Source organism: Manacus vitellinus, unplaced genomic scaffold (assembly GCF_001715985.3).
Source record: "Manacus vitellinus isolate BGI_N305 unplaced genomic scaffold, ASM171598v3 scaffold_19_pilon, whole genome shotgun sequence".
NCBI classification, from domain to species: Eukaryota; Metazoa; Chordata; class Aves; order Passeriformes; family Pipridae; genus Manacus; species Manacus vitellinus.
The window spans coordinates 6,360,988-6,378,450 of record NW_021939395.1 but is presented as its reverse complement, the minus strand read 5'-3'; the positions used below and the strand labels follow the sequence as shown (position 1 = coordinate 6,378,450).

General features: G+C 42.2%; 1 protein-coding gene and 1 long non-coding RNA gene across 3 annotated transcripts in view; both read left to right on the top strand.

The window, feature by feature from the left end:
- The window catches only part of LOC108639326, a 48,498-nt gene extending 45,022 nt beyond the window's left edge, over positions 1-3,476 (top strand). The window contains exon 4 of the long non-coding RNA XR_003915720.1: positions 3,436-3,476. This is a non-coding gene — a long non-coding RNA (uncharacterized LOC108639326). The remainder of the gene's footprint in view (positions 1-3,435) is intronic.
- A 116-nt stretch (positions 3,477-3,592) lies between these two features.
- On the top strand, positions 3,593-14,006 carry NXT2 (nuclear transport factor 2 like export factor 2). 2 transcript variants are annotated; one of them, XM_018070813.2, is made up of 4 exons: positions 3,593-3,626; positions 5,692-5,778; positions 6,121-6,265; positions 13,837-14,006. In XM_018070813.2, the coding sequence occupies exons 1-4, from the start codon at positions 3,612-3,614 to the stop codon at positions 13,941-13,943; spliced, it is 354 nt and encodes a 117-aa protein (XP_017926302.1). In that variant the 5' UTR covers positions 3,593-3,611; the 3' UTR covers positions 13,944-14,006. The 2 variants fall into 2 exon arrangements, with proteins under 2 accessions (XP_017926302.1, XP_017926301.1); XM_018070812.2 differs by lacking the exon at positions 13,837-14,006 and adding an exon at positions 7,171-9,417.
- The last annotated feature ends 3,457 nt before the right edge of the window (positions 14,007-17,463 follow it).

Sequence of the window (17,463 nt, the reverse complement as noted above, 5' to 3'; positions counted from 1 at the left end):
GAATAGGGGGATAAAAACGGCTCATGAAAAACAAACAGAAAAATTCCAAATATTGAGGTCTATTCCAACTGCTGTCTCAGAGGAAATCTAATGCACAGTTCCAGCTGATGAAGGACCAACAGGGAAACTCACATCTCTTTTGTGAGTTCTCCCAAAATTACAGTAATTATTTTTATTTAAGGAAAATAATTCAATAAAAGCAATGACATGTTGAAATTGTAACAGCAGGAATACCCTGCCTAAAATAATAGAGCTGTTTTGAGTTGCAATGCATTGGATACCTAAACTGCTTGATATTTTAACTTTGTCTATATTTGTTTGTAATTTGAAATTGTTCTGATACCTATTGATTAGTTTCCTCTGAAACACATGCCTCTGTTACAAAATATTGATTTTTGCATCACCTTTTAGCCAAGTAGGTTAATTGAATGGTGTTTGGGGAAATTATTTCAGATGCAGTCTCTGTCTAATATTTGCCTTCAAAGAGCTGATGGAATTGTTTGACATTTAGCCAAGATATTTGCTAAAACTGGAGCTTGAGCACTGGGACTTTGGAACTGAGGTACTGGTTAAAGGTACATTTTGAAGAAGCTTTGTTTATTCCCTATTCAGACTCAACAAACAAAGCAAAGGCCAGATCTTGTTTCCATTAAAGTTAGTGGGAGTTTTGCCATTTTTAAAGAGTTGACTACTGGATCACTGATATTTTAGGGAATATTTGGTACCATTGTAGTAATTCAGAGAGCAGAGAAAGTCGAAAAGAGAGGTACACTGCTGTCCCTGCTGCAGAGCTGTGTGCCAGATCAGCTGAGTACAGAACCACAGGTCAGATGATCAGACAGTGCTCAATATTTTGCAGTATTCAGAAATAAAAGTAAAACATCTGAAAGCATGTACTCAATAATCGTACAGGATTTTCCTAATTCTTCCATTTATAAAGAAAAACAAGTGACAAAACTCTTTATTTCCAGCTGGAAGTAAATGGTTCTTTACTGGAAAATGATTTCTTAAATGGTCACAGGTACGTTTGGCCTGGAGAAATATTACTTAGCATTTGATTGTTGTTAAGTCATCCCACTAACCAGTTAATTGTTGTGGGCAACCTACCAGTGCCCAGCACTGAGGTCTAAGCCAAGTGTAAACTGAGCTCAGAATATGCTACAAGCTGACCTGAGCTAACAATTTCAGAGAGCACATAAACCATAATTCCAGCCCTTCAGGCCTGCTCATGAGTGAACTCTGCACAGTGGTTCTATTAAATCTATAATGTGCAGTGGTTAGTGCTCCATCTATAGCTGATCCAAAAATATTCATTAAATTGACTTCAAACTAAATTTTACTATTCTCAAAAGTGTTTCTTTTTTGAAGGGGAAAAGATATTGGAGGAAAAACCCCACAAATATGTTTATCTGGCCATATGTTTAGCTTGTGTATGGCTAGATTTTCACAAATCTGAGCTGAATTACTGCTTCATTACCTAATGAAATGAAGAGGATTTTAAAATTTCTTTAACTAGCAACTGTGGTGACACTTTGAACTGACCTGTTCTGAAAACTTATCCCCACTTGGGACTGCTTTGACATGGAGCAAAATGGAACAGTTATTTGTACTTGATCTCATTGTATCCCAGTGGATACAGTTACCACTTCAATATATAGCAAGTCCTGTTTTTCTTTAAAAAACAATAGGGGTATTTATCAGGATAAGAGTCATTACATTCCTGCAGTTCTGGTATGATAGAAATTTGAGGTGGAGTGGTGCATAGTCCAGAGTCCCCATGGGACTGTAACAAGCACAGGTTCTGCCTGGGTCTACCCAGAGAAATATGCCTTTTGTGTTGGGAACTGTCCAAACAAGGCTTTCTTAAGCCCAGTGTAGTTTAGTAAATCCCAATTCCAGCTTTAGCATTACTTTTGTACCCAACCTGTAGGTCAAAGTGCCAATGTGCTGAGCACCTGAGACTTAACTCCCAGTTCCCACTAAAATCATCAGATCAAATTGTCGAGTTCCCACTCAGCCCTTGCTCAGGCAAAACCCTCGAACACTGAGTCATGATCCAGTTTCATAGGCACCTCATTAATCAGAATCTGTCTGGATTTGGCCAGTGCCAGTTGCTTCCCTCAGTTTAGGAGACAGTTCCTTAAACTTCTCTCCATCTGGGCAGCATCACTGCACTCTTTGGTAACATCAGTTGAGAGTATTGTCTTTCACAAGAACCATTCACGATTCATAAAGGTTCGTGGTCACAGAGGACAGTCCACATGACCCATATGACTGCATGAGAGCCTTCACAGATGCTGCTTTAGCAGCTTGAGAGCTGAAGGGTTGTGTGAATCGCTTCCTTGAGGGAATTCTTCTGGCAAATGTCACCGTATCTGCTAAATCTCTGAGCTCTCAGTGGGACATTGGGAACAGTGATGCTGTTGGCACCATGTGATCCATGAAGGCTGATAAGCCTCATAATGAGATAGTGAACCTACCAGTTTGACTTTATTCACTGATATAGCCCATGGATCATTTCTTTGGTCTCTATTCAGTAGAATGGCTATGGGAATTTGGAATATTTGCCTTCTGCTGCCTCCTGGACTTGCCCTTCAGTGTTGTGTACAGCACTGCAGTGAGATTTTGGAGCTGCAGAATTCAAGTGTGTTATGGTTCCAGTAATGTTACTTATATTCTCAATCAATAAATTAAAAAGCATTGTAGTTTGTTGGGTTCTTTTAATAGAGGATGTTCAACTGGAAATCTGTCAATGTTAATTATGTAACCTTAGAGGGGAATAAATTATAAACCCCTGAAAATTACAAACTCATTAATCCAGGTCCAGCAAGACTGTATTTGCAAAACTAAGGGCTATTCATTTTATCAAGGGAGATCAGGACCCATAGATCTTATTTTAGTCTGTAACTGAAGTCATTACAGAAATATCAGAGTTGTCTGTGACACAGAAGAAGGTTCATTGGAAAGGCAGCCTGGCAATGTGCAGTCTGTCTTCATTTTTGCATAGGTACTAATGTAAGCGTGCATAATTGTCATGTGAGGGTTCTGTGGGAAAACATGAACTCTTTCCATCCTGTTGGAGATTGAATTCCATTTTCATTCCGTGGTCGTGGTTTGCCCAGTATCAAATAATTCACAATAAAAATCCGTAATTTTGTCAGCAATTCTGAAATCATCCAGCACTTTGTTATCCATTTTAATTGATTTCAATCAATCAACTGATGAAAACAACATCTGTCCTAACCCAGATGGCTGAATGCATTTCTGAAATCCTGGTACATCGTTACTTATCATTAGTTATGATATTTCAAGTGCATTTGGCTGAAGTTCTAAATCAGTCACTTCTAAGAATTGCTTCCTATCTCCATGCAAATGGAGAAATACATCATCTTGTTTAATTGTGATTAAAACTTTAATTCTTTTTTTTTTTTTTAGTATCATCTGTCTGGGGGGATTTCCAGCAGCTAATGACTTTGAAGGTTGGCATTATTGTTCATGGAATCGAGTCCCCGCTGGCGGCCGGAGCGGGTTTGCGGGCGGAACGCTCGCGGGGGCCCCGCGGCGCGGCGGAACCGTCCCGTGTGCATTCCGGCGCCTCCCGCCTCGCGCCCATGGCCGCGTCCGTGGTGAGTCCGGGGGCGGGCCGCCCGGCCCGGACGCGCGCGCGCGGGGGGGGGGGCGCCGTGTCGGGGGGGGGGTGCTGGGCGGGCGGGCGTGGGAGCTCGGGGGGCCGCGGGACGTGTCCGGCCCCGTGCGGGGGGCGGGCCTCAGGGCGCGGGGGCGGGGGGGCCCGCCTGCCCCGGGTCCCAGAGCGGGTGGGGTCCTCCACAGCCGCCTGAGGGCAGGGAGGGGCTCGGGGAGACGTCGGCGGGGCCCGGCTAGGTTGGGAAACTGCTTGGAGTTGTCGCCAGAGTCTTCGAGAGGGTTGTTTTGGGTTGGTTGTTTTTTTTCCAGTTATGGCTTTCCTCTTAACTGCTGGGAAGGAAGGTTGCTGAGTGAGGTGGTTGGTCATTGGAACAGGAGCCCGAGGAAACTGTGACATCGCCACCCTCGGAGGTGTCCGAAGGCGGCACGGGACAGTCAGACACTGGGCAGTCAGATACAGCCTGGGAAGGGAATCAACCCTTGGAGTCAGCTCTGCTTTGGGAAGGGTTTAGGACCAGATTAGGCCTCCAGAATTTTATTCCAGCCTAAACTATTCTCAGAATTTAAAAATGAGTGCTGGGCTACGGCTGTAAAAACTTGTCTGGGGCATCAAAGCCATCAGAGCTCATTTCCTACTTGACTCCTGTTCCAGGTACCCCAACAGCTCGTTGCAGTCTCCTGGTGTTTCTACAGTGCCCTCCCTCACACCCATTCCATCTATTTGGAGCTAAATGGGAATGGTTAGTGCCGACTGGGGAGAGTTAGTGCAGTGTCATCCTGGCTGAGGGGACACAGCACCTGCTCCGACACCACAGGCAGAGCTGCAGTCCTTGTTCTCAGGGCCAACTCTGACACTCCTTGTCTCCAGTGCCAGGGAGTTTCTCTGGGCATTTTCTGGGATACAGCATCTCTGACACTACTTTGTCACATGTGTTTGGAATTAGCCTGTGGGTTGGGGAATTGCTGGGGAAGGTGAAGAGCAGGCTCATGTCCCTACAGAGGGAGAGAAAAAATAGAGCATAGTAACATGAGAGTGTTTGACTTTGCTGACTAAACAGGGATTATTTGCTAGCCTGGTGGTTATTTTGCAGTGTAGAGCTTTCTCTGAGTAGAGAGGTGTTTGCCATGATGATACTGGAGGAATTCAGTAGTTCTGGTGTCTATTCAGTAAAGGTTTCCAGGAAAATGTAAGTAGTTCAGTTGTGCAGCACTGATTGAATTGCAGGTAGTGAGAGCACAGTGCTGAAGTAGAATAATGATAAATAATAGCATCTAAAACAAGTTATCATAACAGAACCAAGTGCAGTTATCATAACAGAACCTGTTCAGTATGGACAGGAAATTCAGAATCTGTTTTCTAGAGTGTCCCAGTTCAGGGTCTGTAAGAGATCAAGGGCCAAGCAGCTGAAAAACTGAGCAGATAACCCAGTGAGATCACAGTGCAGGGATGGGACAGCACAGGTTGTGGCCTGGGGATGAATAAAAGTAGAGAAATGTAAGGGAAGTGATGAGGTGTGAGAAATGTTTGGTTTTTACTTGTGGATACAGCACTGAGTGGTACTGGAACAGATACATCCAGCATGTTGGTGTTCTCTCTCATTATATTTTGTATTTGTATATAAAGGTGTTTTAAAAAATGAGACTAGGCTGGCAGTGTGATGGGGTTCATGCTAATTCTCAGAAATATATTGAATAAATCTTGTTCCTTAACTTTATTCCAGAACAGCCATCACAGCAACAACTATTTTCCCCGAATACTTTCGTGTCCACAGCACCTGTAGCCAGCTGTAGCCCGTTTTCCAATGTAAATATTTGTAATTTAAATACAAGAAATATATCAGCATTCAAAATTAATTCTAAAACTGTCACCTGGCTAAAAGCTGGCACTTGCTGCAAGTAGAAAAGGAGTTTAGAATAAATTTCAACATTATTTGATACCGTCTTCAGTGAGGATGGAAAAGACCAATCAAAGCAACTTGCAGTAGAAATTGCATAAATGATTGGGTTGTGTAACTTTAATAATTTGATCTGATTTCTTCCCTCCAGGATTTCAAAACCTATGTGGATCAAGCTTGTAGAGCTGCAGATGAGTTTGTCAATATTTATTATGAGACAATGGATAAGAGGAGAAGGGTATGTAGATTTTTGACAATAGTTTAAATTGTCTTGTGCACTTTTTATTACTTTTCTAACTGGCATTACACAGGAAGCACCTGCCCGTGGGTTACCATGTGTTGTGTTGGCCAGGCTGAGTCCTCTGTGCCTCAGGGGCTGCCCTGCAGAGGGTTTTATGTTCCTGTGCAGCCCTGCTGTAAAAAGGGAAGTGCCTTTCACTTCTTCATGGCCCGAGTTCAGTTTGTGTGCACCTGTGTCTTACAGGAGCAGGGTTTGATCAGTGCAGGGGGGCAGGTTTTGTATGTTGTCCACTGTATGTTTACATATTTTTCCTAAATGTGTATTTTCATAATCATTCAGGCTTTAACCAGACTATATTTGGACAAAGCCACGTTAGTTTGGAATGGGAATGCAGTGTCTGGGCAAGAAGAACTAAATAAATTTTTTGAAATGTTGCCATCAAGTGAGTTCCAGGTTAATGTGTTGGACTGCCAGCCTGTTCACGGTAAGGTTGTGTTATAATTTATCTATTTTTCAGGGCTTTCTAACTATTAAAAGTGAAATGAAATTATAATAGGGCTTAATATTTCCTTTGGAATAAGCTTAGAGAAAATACCAAGGGTTGAAATGTCAAGTTGTGCATAAATAAAGCACAAATCAAAAGATGCAGCAGCTCTACACTTTTTCTCATGTCTGGGAAAATATTTTAAGGACTTTTTTGTTAAGAGATCATATTCAGAAATGATGTATTTTTGTGTATGGAAAAGGTCTTGATTTATCAGGTTATGTTGTCCTTGAGAGACCTCTATGGTGGCCTCTGGTCCTGATCTGCAGTATAACGTGGAACAAATCTTTATTAACCTATGTGTACTTTGATTTCTTTACATCTAGAATAGATGTTAAGTTCTTTAGATTTCTGATTAACAACTGCTAAAGAAAGGCTTACATAACTGAGAAGTTAATAAATTGCTTCTAATGGACATTTTGGGAATATAAGTAAGGAAAAAGCCTGTGGTCAAGCACACTTGCTTTGCTCTGCTGTGGAAAAGATATAATGTCTAATAACGGGGGGAAAAAGTCTATGCAACTTGCTAAATACCTATATGTGTGTATATCTCAAGTAATGAGAGGTTATTCTGAGCAAAAATGGAGGTGTTTGTCATAGTGCTCTAAGTGAACAGCAGGAGGTGAAAATGGCCAAGCCATTGCAGAGCCGTGTTGAGCGAACCCACCGTTGTCTGTGTAGAAACGCGGCACCAAAGCTGTTCTGCCCCGCTGTGGAACCAGCTGGTGTTACCCTGGCGCTGGTACAGCCACATTGAACGAAGCCTCTCTGTGCATTTCCTGCTCCTTTACCTGCTAGTCTTTGTTTGAGTTGTTTTCTTCATCATTTTATACCTCCTTGTGAAGAACAAGCTACTCAAGGCCAGACAACAGTGCTCGTGGTGACAAGTGGGACTGTCAAATTTGATGGCGATAAGCAGCGCTACTTCAATCAGAACTTCTTGCTGACAGCACAGGCCACCCCGACCAACACCGTGTGGAAGATCGCCGGGGATTGCTTCCGCTTCCAGGACTGGGCCAGTTAGCAGGGACTGCCAGGGCAGTGACCTCTCTCATTTGGCACGAAGGAGTCCACTGTGCAGGCAGCTGTTCTCCCCAGGGAACACACGCGCTCTTTGTGTTGCATCTGTTGTTATGGAAGGTCCGCAGATCCTTCGGGGTTGGTTCCAGTGACCACGGCTTTAGTAATAATCTTAAAATGTGAGAGGTTGCTCGTGTTAGTTGAATTTAGTGAAGTGCTGAAGGCAGTGAGCTGTACTCGAATCATTCCTCAAATGCCTTACATGCAGCTGTGCTGCCGCTGCTGAATGCTCAAACTCTGCTATTTAAGTACAAAATCCTATTCATATACAATTCTGACCAAATGTAGTTTTTTTTCAACTTGAAAAGACCTGTTTTTACAGTAGCATCTTCTTTTTTGAAGAAGATGCTTGTGGCATGTGGATGGAATTCCGAAAGCTACCTACTCCTGGTTGTAAGAGGCTGGGAAGGATTGCAGTGGTTTCTACTGTTTGTGAAAGGAGCAAATCTCTCAATCCATTGGAAAGGTAATGTTACCTTCTCTGATGTGATAGAACTAAATAATCTCATCGGGTTTCCTTCTGGTCTGAGCTTCCCAGACTTTGGTCATGGTTAATTTACATGGATTCACATGTAGGGCATGCTGAATGATTCGGAGCTCCTGTGCCAACAACTTGCCACATGCATGTAAAGGACTTCAAACTGAATATATTTCTTTTGAAGTCTTACAGTGACCTAGAAATAGGTTGGTAACATGATTTCTGTTTGCTTTAACTGTTCATTCTGTTGCTATGAGGTTTGGACTATTTTTCCTATGTTAAGTCTGCAGCTTTTGAATCCTTTTTGTCTTTTCAAGAACCATTGTAGTTACAAAGTGGCACTGAAAGTGTGTATTACTGTGAAGCCTTCAATTTTTCTCTTCAGTACTGTTATTCAGAACAGGTGCTTGAATTATTTTCAAGAACAGCAGCTCTGCACCACAAACACTATCTTCCTCTCATGCAGGTTTTTACTGTATTTTTCATGTTCTTTGTAAACATGGCCTTGAATTATTGATTCTGGGGCGTTTTGTGTGTCTTGCTTTGAATTTGCAGTTTAAAGCTTTCAGCTGCTTTAAAATAGTTTTCAAGACTGCAGGTTAAGAGTGTCTGTCTTAACTTGGGAACTTAAGAGTAAATCTGGATATCAGCAGATTTGTTTCAAATTGGTCTGTTTCTGTTTTAAGCTAAAAAACAAACAAACAACCCCCAAAATGTAGCTGTATCTGTGAGCACTTGCTTGTAACTAAAAATACAGGAGGGGAGCTTGTAACTCCCATCATAACCCGTGTGATAATGACAACAGCAGTCTGAAAGCAGTTACAGCTGCAGCTCACTGGTTCTATGGCTTAAATGGAGAAAACTGTGAAAATGAGCAATATCTGACATGTGTAAAACATCCTAAAGCATCTGTAGTTTGCGATATAATCCCACAAATAACGGAGTGTTTAGGTGAAATGGGCAGCTGTATTTCCTTTTCAGGCCCTCTAGTCTTTACACCAGTAAGTTAGAATTAGTAATTTGTGTCTATTCAGAGGCTGTTTATGGTCAGAAGTATTGTGTACCTATTTTTCAGGCTGAGGAATTTGAATTCCTGCAGACCAGTGCAGGAACAGAATTTTTGAAAACTGTAAATATTGTAAATACGTTGTTATTTCTGTATGTAGTGAAGAAAGGATCACTCTATTTAATTACTGTTTGTTCTTAAGAGAATACACAATGTTCATATATTTGTATTTCCTATACAAGTTTGAAAAGACAACATAACCCTAAACCTGCCTGTAACTGGTACAGCATTGTTGAACTGTGACACTGGTGTGGTGTACTCTACTGGCTGTTTAATTTGCTCTTGATTGTGTAAGTGGTGTTACAGATCTGCTTTGCAAACACAAAACAGGTTTTGCCTTTTAAAATGTAGTAATGGGTGCAACTGTAGCATTGGCTTGTTGGACTTTGAAGGCGGTCACCAGAACACACACTTATATCAGTACCTGATAAGATTGTCATGTGAATAAATACTTTTTGGATATTTTTATCCAAGTTTGAATTTGTATAGTAATTTTTAAGCTTTTTCTAGGCAGACTGGGAGATTTAGAATATATGAGGCAGTGTTTCAACCAGATGTTATTCTCAGTTATTATTTTCATGCTATCCAAATGCAAGCTGCTTTTAAATCTGACTCCTGCAGTTAATATTAAAAAAACTGACCAAATAAAAAAACCTACCACTACTTGGAACGTGACTTAGGAAGGTAACTAACTGGCCTAGCTGGACAAATCCAGCTTAAACTCTTAGTTAGTAAGATCTATGGCTGGAATGAGACTTGGTATGCATACCCAGGGGTTTTGTAGAGAAATTTTTTGCAACGCAATTGCTTCGGGCTGGGGAAAAGTGCCAGTTACTCCTGCCTATTTCCATAATCTTCAATGAGGATCACTTGGGGTGATTCAGTACTACCAGAGTTAGCTCTTGCTCTTTATAACTGAAAATGCTGGTTTGCAAAATATTTTTATTTATTACACTAAGTGATAATGAAGCTATTACAGTCAACCAGTGGCTTTACAACTGAGTAACTAATGGCACAAACAAAAAATCTCTTTCATACTAGTTCTGTGCTGCTTGCTAAAACTTCTGTGCTTAAATTAGCAGAAGAGAACACAAAAATTCTTTTATCTCATTCAGTACAAAACCATCCAGCTGATTTAGTGTCCCCTGTTGCTGACTCTGCTGCAATACCCAAAATTTACAATGGGCATCTATAAAATGAGTGTGTTTATGCTCCAAACTCTAAACTGGAGTTCATGCTCCCATTTTTTTTGTTTGATACCAAGTTACTCTTGTACAACCAGAAACAAAGCCAGCTGAAGAGCCAAGCACTTCCATATACGAAACTGCAGCAACTGAAGACTTGATAGATTTTTTGTGTATGTTCCCTGTATTGTCTTTATCAGTCACTGGTTTTATGTTGCTTTGTTTTTTTAGAATGCCACAGTTAAATTGATTTAAAATACTTGTGCTGTTCCTTGGAATGGAGAAAAGGGATTTTTTCTGATGGTCTGAATAGTTTGGTCTGATGGTTCTGATATGCCTACACTTCCTTACTCTAACTGGAGAAAAGCACATTATAAAGAAATGCTGTTTTACCAGTAAAATAACTTTCCACACTTGAATATATTTTGTAAGTTTTTCAAATTGTTTAAGACCTCTTGTAAGATTAATTTTAAAAAAACTAAAAAAAAAGAAAACCAACCAAAAACCACCTACCTGATATTCTATCTTTTTTTATTATTATTAGAAGTTTTCATAGCTTGTTCTTGTGATATTAAAAGTGCAAGAAATAAGTTGTGGCTTCCTTATCTTGACTGCTTGTGTTGTAGGTTCTAATTGTTGCCATGTGGTGCTGGGGCACTGCAGAACAGGCTGGCTGTGAGCTCTGTCAGGGCAAAAATGTGTCTGGAATAATAACCCTGTTGCAAATGCCTCACCAGAGCACTCTCAGGCAGTAAATGGTGTTGAGCTGTAACTATCTCAAGTTGACATTTCCCTCTAAACTTTACTGAAGGTTAGGCTGCTGTCCAGCACATACCTGGATGAAGTCAAACAAAATTTGAGCCAGATCCTTGGGTTGTAAGTATTTTCACTGAGAACGTGGTGTTGTGCCTCTGCTGTTTGTCTGCTAAGAAGAAATGAAACACTCAAATAAGGAAAGCTTCACGAGGTAACTGGAGATTTAGCATCAAATTACTGATGAACACTTGCTCAGTGCAGACAGCAGCTTTTAAGCTGACAACTGAAAAGATGAAAATCCCAATGCAAGGTCAGTGGTTTTGTGGAAACAGATTGTTCTAGAAACATACTGTGGAAACAGTGCCAAATATATTGGAAAGTTCTTGCTGTGTGTGAAGGTGGAGATTTCAGTGAGGCTTTGCAAGCAGTCGCTCCTGGTAGTGATCCTGAGCAAGGCACTGACAGCTGATGCAGTGTAAAGGTTTGTGAGTGCTGGGAATGATAAATCAGGTAGTGCCAAGCCAGATGTTTTTGCAGGTATGTTGAAAGTGAGTTCAGAAATTGCTCTTTCAAAATTCCCCCTGGCCTGAAGAAAAGAACAAGTAGGTCTTTCTAGAAAAGCAAGCTTTTCTTTTTTCTTCCTAACTGAGAAGAGGTAAGATATTGATAGCTGGGCTTTTTCCTTCGGAAGGTTGGATTTAACAACAAATAGATCTGTCTTGTTATCCTTTGTGTCCAGTGATTAAACAAGCTACAGAGACTAAGTGGCCACTTTGCCCTGCATCAGTAATACAGGTGCCTTAGAATATACTATTGCTGGAAAAAAATGTGTTGAGTTTCAGTGGCTAATTTTTGTCTCCTTGCAGCCTATTTATTTCACTTCAGTCCTGCTGAGTTTGCAGCTTCAAGGATTTTCAAGATTTCCCACCAGTACATGATGTACTGGACTTAGTAAAACAAACAAAAAGAAATGAATGTTGCTGCTAGGCTTAATACTAACTTATCAAGGTCTCTGTATGCCACAGTATGAATTCTTGGGTGTTTCAAGTGCCTGGGTGTGTGTTAATGCACGATGGTGTTACCTTCTTTAATCTGGTTGAACTGTAACTATAAGAACAGATGGACTGATGTAAATCACAGATTACTACAGTTCACTGAGACCTTGTGATTCTTTCAGGTGTTGAAAGGCACAGATAGAACAGCAGATAATTAGGTGTTTAGTTAAGTTACTTGGCAGGAGGTCTTGTGCTTTCCTTTTTGAACTGTGTCATGCAGGGCAAACTTTCTGACATTGGCAACCCTTGCTTTTAGTTGGGACCTAAATACAGGGTGTTGCACACACTTTGCATTTTGGGAGGAGAAGAGAAGTAGATTATGAAGATAAGGGAAAATCTTCATCATAAGGATGAAGAAATTAGTGGTACTTGGAGAGACTGCCACAGCCTTCCTTCGGATTTGTCTGTAGGATGAAACAGTGGAAAGCAGTTAGTAACCAGCTGATATTAAACAAAATGTGTCAAGCACACATTAGTGTCCAGTGCATTGAAACTTTAATGTGTGCAGATCTCAGAAACCTGTAACAGTCCTTCCCCTATTCTTGTCTAAAGTAGCTGAGTTCAGTGGTCCTGAATAATTCCTAAGCCATGAGTCTGTAAGTCCTCTCAGGCCAGTCCTGCTCCTGGGCAGTGGTCAGGCAGAAAGAGAAGTTAATCACTGAGACAGGGTAAATAAAAGGTTTTGTACATGCATAATGATCCCCTCATTTTTAGAGGGGGAAGCTTTGGTTGTAGTCAGCTTAATTCTGATTGTACTGAAGGGAATCCTCACAGAAAATCTTCTAGTGTGTCTGATACAGTGTTTGAGTTATCCCAGTGTGAAAGTTCATTAGACAGTCGGCTTCTGCAGCTGTAGATGTGTAACATATATGTATATATGGCTTATGACTGTCCAAAAGTCCAGGCTGAAGTTAGTATTTTCATTTTCCAGAGATACTGTTGGAATCCTGGCAGATGGAAATAACTGACTAGAACTTTACTGTTGCCCAGCTACTTGATAGGGGATTTTAAGAATATTGGCAGTTTATTGGTTTCTCCAACATCCTTTTTCCCACACTATACTGACTGCTGCATTTTCTGTGCTGAGCTAAAGGTTTAATGTACTGATACAATGTTGGCATACAGTACTATGCCATATACTCCCACTAAAATTGTTTCTGGAACTTGAATTTTTTCTCTGCTCTATACTTTGCAGTCATTAAAATATCCAGGTATTCACAAGACACTGATATCTAAGGATACTTCGTAATTTGATCTGTGGATCTTGCAGTGTTTTTCTGCAGTGACAAGGTTGACTTGGTAACTGCCAGTCCTCTCAAGGATTTTTTTTAAACTCATCACTTCAAGTGATTCCCCACAAAGTTACAGTAGAGAACAAGATGCAGCAGTTGCAAGGTACAAGACAACTGGTTTTCTGTTGGACAAAATATTCATGAGTGTTAGTAAATTTAAGTCTATAACAAAAATCACTCCTCCTTTGAAGTTAATGTCAAAACTTCTTTTTCCTTGACTGTAGTTTGTATAAAATCCAAATAGTAGTTTGTATTGTGTAGTGCAGCATTCCTAGTGACAGCACTTGTTCCTTGGAATTGTTCATTAATCTTTATCTGAAAAAACTTCACCCCAAACCCAAACCAAGAAAGCACAGACTACTGACATGTCTAAAACCTCTAAAACAACTTTTTCTGTAGAAAGCATAGGCTGTATGTTGGTTTAATCTTAAAGTTTAACTTGTACAAAGATATTCTTGGGATTACATGTCTCTGTGTGTGGAAGGATGTTTTTGATGGCTTTAAAAGTTCCTGTACATTGGCAAAGCCACAGTACTGGTGCTTTCCTCATGGGAACAACTTCAGTTTCTAAGCTCTCTTTGTTTTGATAAATGCTTCCAGGTGAGCCAAACCCATCTAGCTTTAACAGAACGAGACCTGAGCCTTCCAATCCATGGCACAGCTGTCAGTGCTCCAGAGTGACAGAAGGCAGCATCCTACAGCAATAATGGACCTGCTTTTAATTCTGCAAAACGCTGCTGGCAGCAAGAGCATTGCAGTCAGATAACAAGGTAGAATACAAACAGATTTTAAAGAAAAAATGTTAAACTAAGATCTAAAGCTGAAAAATGAGAGAGGTCTCTGTACATATGTAATCACAGAATGATTTGGGTTGGAAGGGACCTTAGAGATCATCTAGTTCCAACCCCCTGCCATGGGCAGGGATGCTGCCCACTAGATCAGGTTGTCCAGGGCCCCATCCTTGAACACTTCCAGGGATGGAGCATCCACAACCTTTCTGGGCAACCTCTTCCAGTGTGTCACCACCCTCACAGTGAGGAATTTCTTGCTAAAAGCAAGTCTGAATCTCTCCTCTTAGTTTAAAACCATTCCCCTTTGTCCTATCGCTACCAGCCCGTGTAAAAACTCGCTCTCCCTCCTTTTCATAAGCCCCCTTCAAGTACCGAAAGGCCACAGTAGGTAATGCAGGTGTTTATTGTAAAAAGCGATACAAACGAATGCAAGAGTTGTAGGACAGCTCTCACCGCACGACAGGCCTTGAGCGCTGTGCGACTGCACAAGAGCCGTGGGTTTCTCTTCCCCCGCAGTCTCTGGCTGTCTGTAGTCCCAAGCTGGAGGGCAGCAGGAGCGATGCCCTCGCAGGACAGACCCTTCCTCCTGCTCGGTCCCGGCGCTCTCACAGCGCTGCCTCTGGGCCCTCCTCGGCCGCTGCCTAGGCCGGGGGCCCAGTCGCTCGCTGCATGTACAGTGGTAGGGGGTCGTGTTTGGACTCCAGCTTCGCGAGCGGGGTGTACGAAGATGAGCCCCCCGCAGGCAGCCGTAGAAAAGATCATGATGAGCAGGAATTACAGCGAGCCGTCTCGCCGGGGGGGGTCCCGTCGGGCGCGCGCTGGAGTTGCCGGGCGCGCAGCTCCGGCAGCACGCGCCAGCAGCGCCTGGCCGCCGCATCGCTGCAGTTCATCGCGGCACCGCACCGCGGGAGGCGGAGCCGCCGGAGCTCCCGCTGCCTCTGCGAGGGAACGCGGAGAGCTGAGCAAAACCTCCTGGGCCCTCGGCGCGGCAAACAGAGCGCTCGACAGGCTCCCTGAGTTACAGGAGCGAGATGTTTCGTGCTTGGGAAATGCAAGTTTGCCAAAATAAGTGCGAGTAGGAGCGAGTTCTAGTCACAGAATCACAGAATGGCTTGGGTTGGAAGGGATCTTAAAGATTATCCAGTTCAAAACCCCTGCTGTGGACAGGGACACTTTCCATTAGTCCACGTTCCTTAGATCCCCATTCAGCCTGGCCTTGAACACTTCCAGGGATGGAGCAGCCACAGTTTCTCTGGGCAACCTCTGACAGTGCCTCACCACTCTCAAAGTAATGAATTTCTTGCTAATACCTAATCCAAATCTCTCTTGCACAAGAGCTGTCACCCAGTGCCCTGCTGATAAAACTGCAGCAGTCAGCAGCAAAGGCCTTGGGCAGGCTCCCAGAGCAGGTTTGCTTTTGAAGGGCATGGAGCAGAGAAAAGCATGGAAGTGTTGGGAGGAAAGGTGGTGGAGTACTGGAGCATGAGCAGCAGCAGCTGTGGTGATTAGATACCCAGAGGCAGAGTTAATGGGTATCAAAACAATTGGCAATCAGCTAAAGAGGGTCTGCTCCTTGATCAGAAAGGCCTGGAAAGTGTTAAAAGGGTGGGCTCTGGGTGGTTCCTAGTGTGGCTGTGCTAGATGTTGGTGCTGCAAGAGACAGGTGAGTTTTCTTCTTTTTTTTCCCCTCCAAAAGCTCTGTGCCCATAGTTATGTTTTGTTGTTTGTGGATTTTTTTAAATTCTGTGTATGCCCTGAGTGCCTCAGAGTTTTCCCTGCTCCCAGGTTGTTTATCTGGTAACTCTAAATTCAGCTGTCATTATGCACAGAGGTGAACAGGGAGGCTGCACATGTTACAGATTCACAATCTCACTAGCATTTAGAAGAGTTTTTATCTTGTGCAGTTTCAACAGCAGGTTATAGTTTTTACTACAGTTAGAAGGGCTGAATATCCATTTAGAATCTCAAGAGAGCCAAACCCTAGAGTCTGATGGATATTTCTCCACAGTGTGAGGTTTTAGTTTGCTTTTCTACAGTGTGTTTTTTGTTGGTGTGAACAATTTTCCTGGCATCTTCCCTCTGAAGTGAAGGACTCTGCTGGCCAGTAAATCCTTAGAGGGGGCTGCATGGAGGTTAAAACTGATCCAGACTGACTAGTTAGAAATTCAGCTTGGGTTGTGGTGTAGAGTTTGTTTGCAGAGGTCCTGGAGAAGTCACTGCCACCACCTGTGCATGTCCCCTCCTCACAGCAATATTGGTTTTGTGCTACTGCAAGTGTTCAGAGCCAAGATCCAGGTCTTAAAAATAACAAGAAAAAAAAAAAGCAGCAAGTGAGAGTTGCACTATTACATAAGTGTGTTCTGGGATGTGGTGAAGTTAAAGGCTTTGGGAAGTAATTGCCACAAAGGGTATAGGGAGATGGGACAGGTGCTGTATTTTGAACATGGGGACACAGGGGCCCTGGTTTAATGACCCTGATTAAATTTCACAGAAACAGGCTCACTGGGAGAGCTTGTGTTTGCTTCAACATAGAAGACAGAAAGTAGGGCAGGCAGCTCTAGAGAACAGTCATCCATTCTTCGTGTTCACTCCCTGGGGGAGCACCATAAGTAATAGGTTGATCTATATCCAACAGAAAAGGTTTAGGTTAGTTATTTAAAACAAATAAAAACCCTGGAAACACCTCCCAGGGCTGGGGCTTTTTGGAAAGTACTGGAACAACATTTGGACTCACTCCCTGAAGTTGTAGTCACAACAGTCCTGTTAGTAGTACTCCAGTGCTGTTTTAAATCCAAGTGCTAATAGTCCTTACCTGTATTTTTAAAAGGTAAAACTTATGACATCTTTTTGCTTTAGCATTTTAATGACATGAGGTCATGTCTTGGAGTGAAGGGTATTCCTGCTCAGGGTCTGGATGTTCACAGGTAATGGAGATAGATGTGGTGGGCAAACTTCTGTAATAGGAGACATGTGAGGGTAAATGCAGAATAAACATGTGTAGCAAACACAGTGACCTGCATCTCTTAGTGTTCCTTAACGAGACTACTGGTGTTTCAGAAAGAGAGAACAAGGGGAAAATCCAGCAGTTTGTGGGGTGGGTTTGGTTGTGGGGTTGGTTTGGTGGTTTTTTGGTTTCCTTTTTTTATTTTTTTAGTTTTTTTTAAGTTTTTTTTGCTTTAAAAGCACAGGTGAGAACTGTGAGGATCAGACACTGTACCCAGAGCTCTGCTTGTCTAAGTTAATTAGCACTGGTCTAATGCCAAGACTACATGCTTCCACCTAAAGGCAGTTTTGGACAAATCACCTGTGATAATCAGCTTCATTAAAACTCCATATCCGTACAGAATGGATTTGATTTTCTTCTAGTATGTCTTTCCCCAATAAAGCTGTAGGAAGATTCTACCTATTACAGCTCCCAGTAGTAAAGCAATAGTGC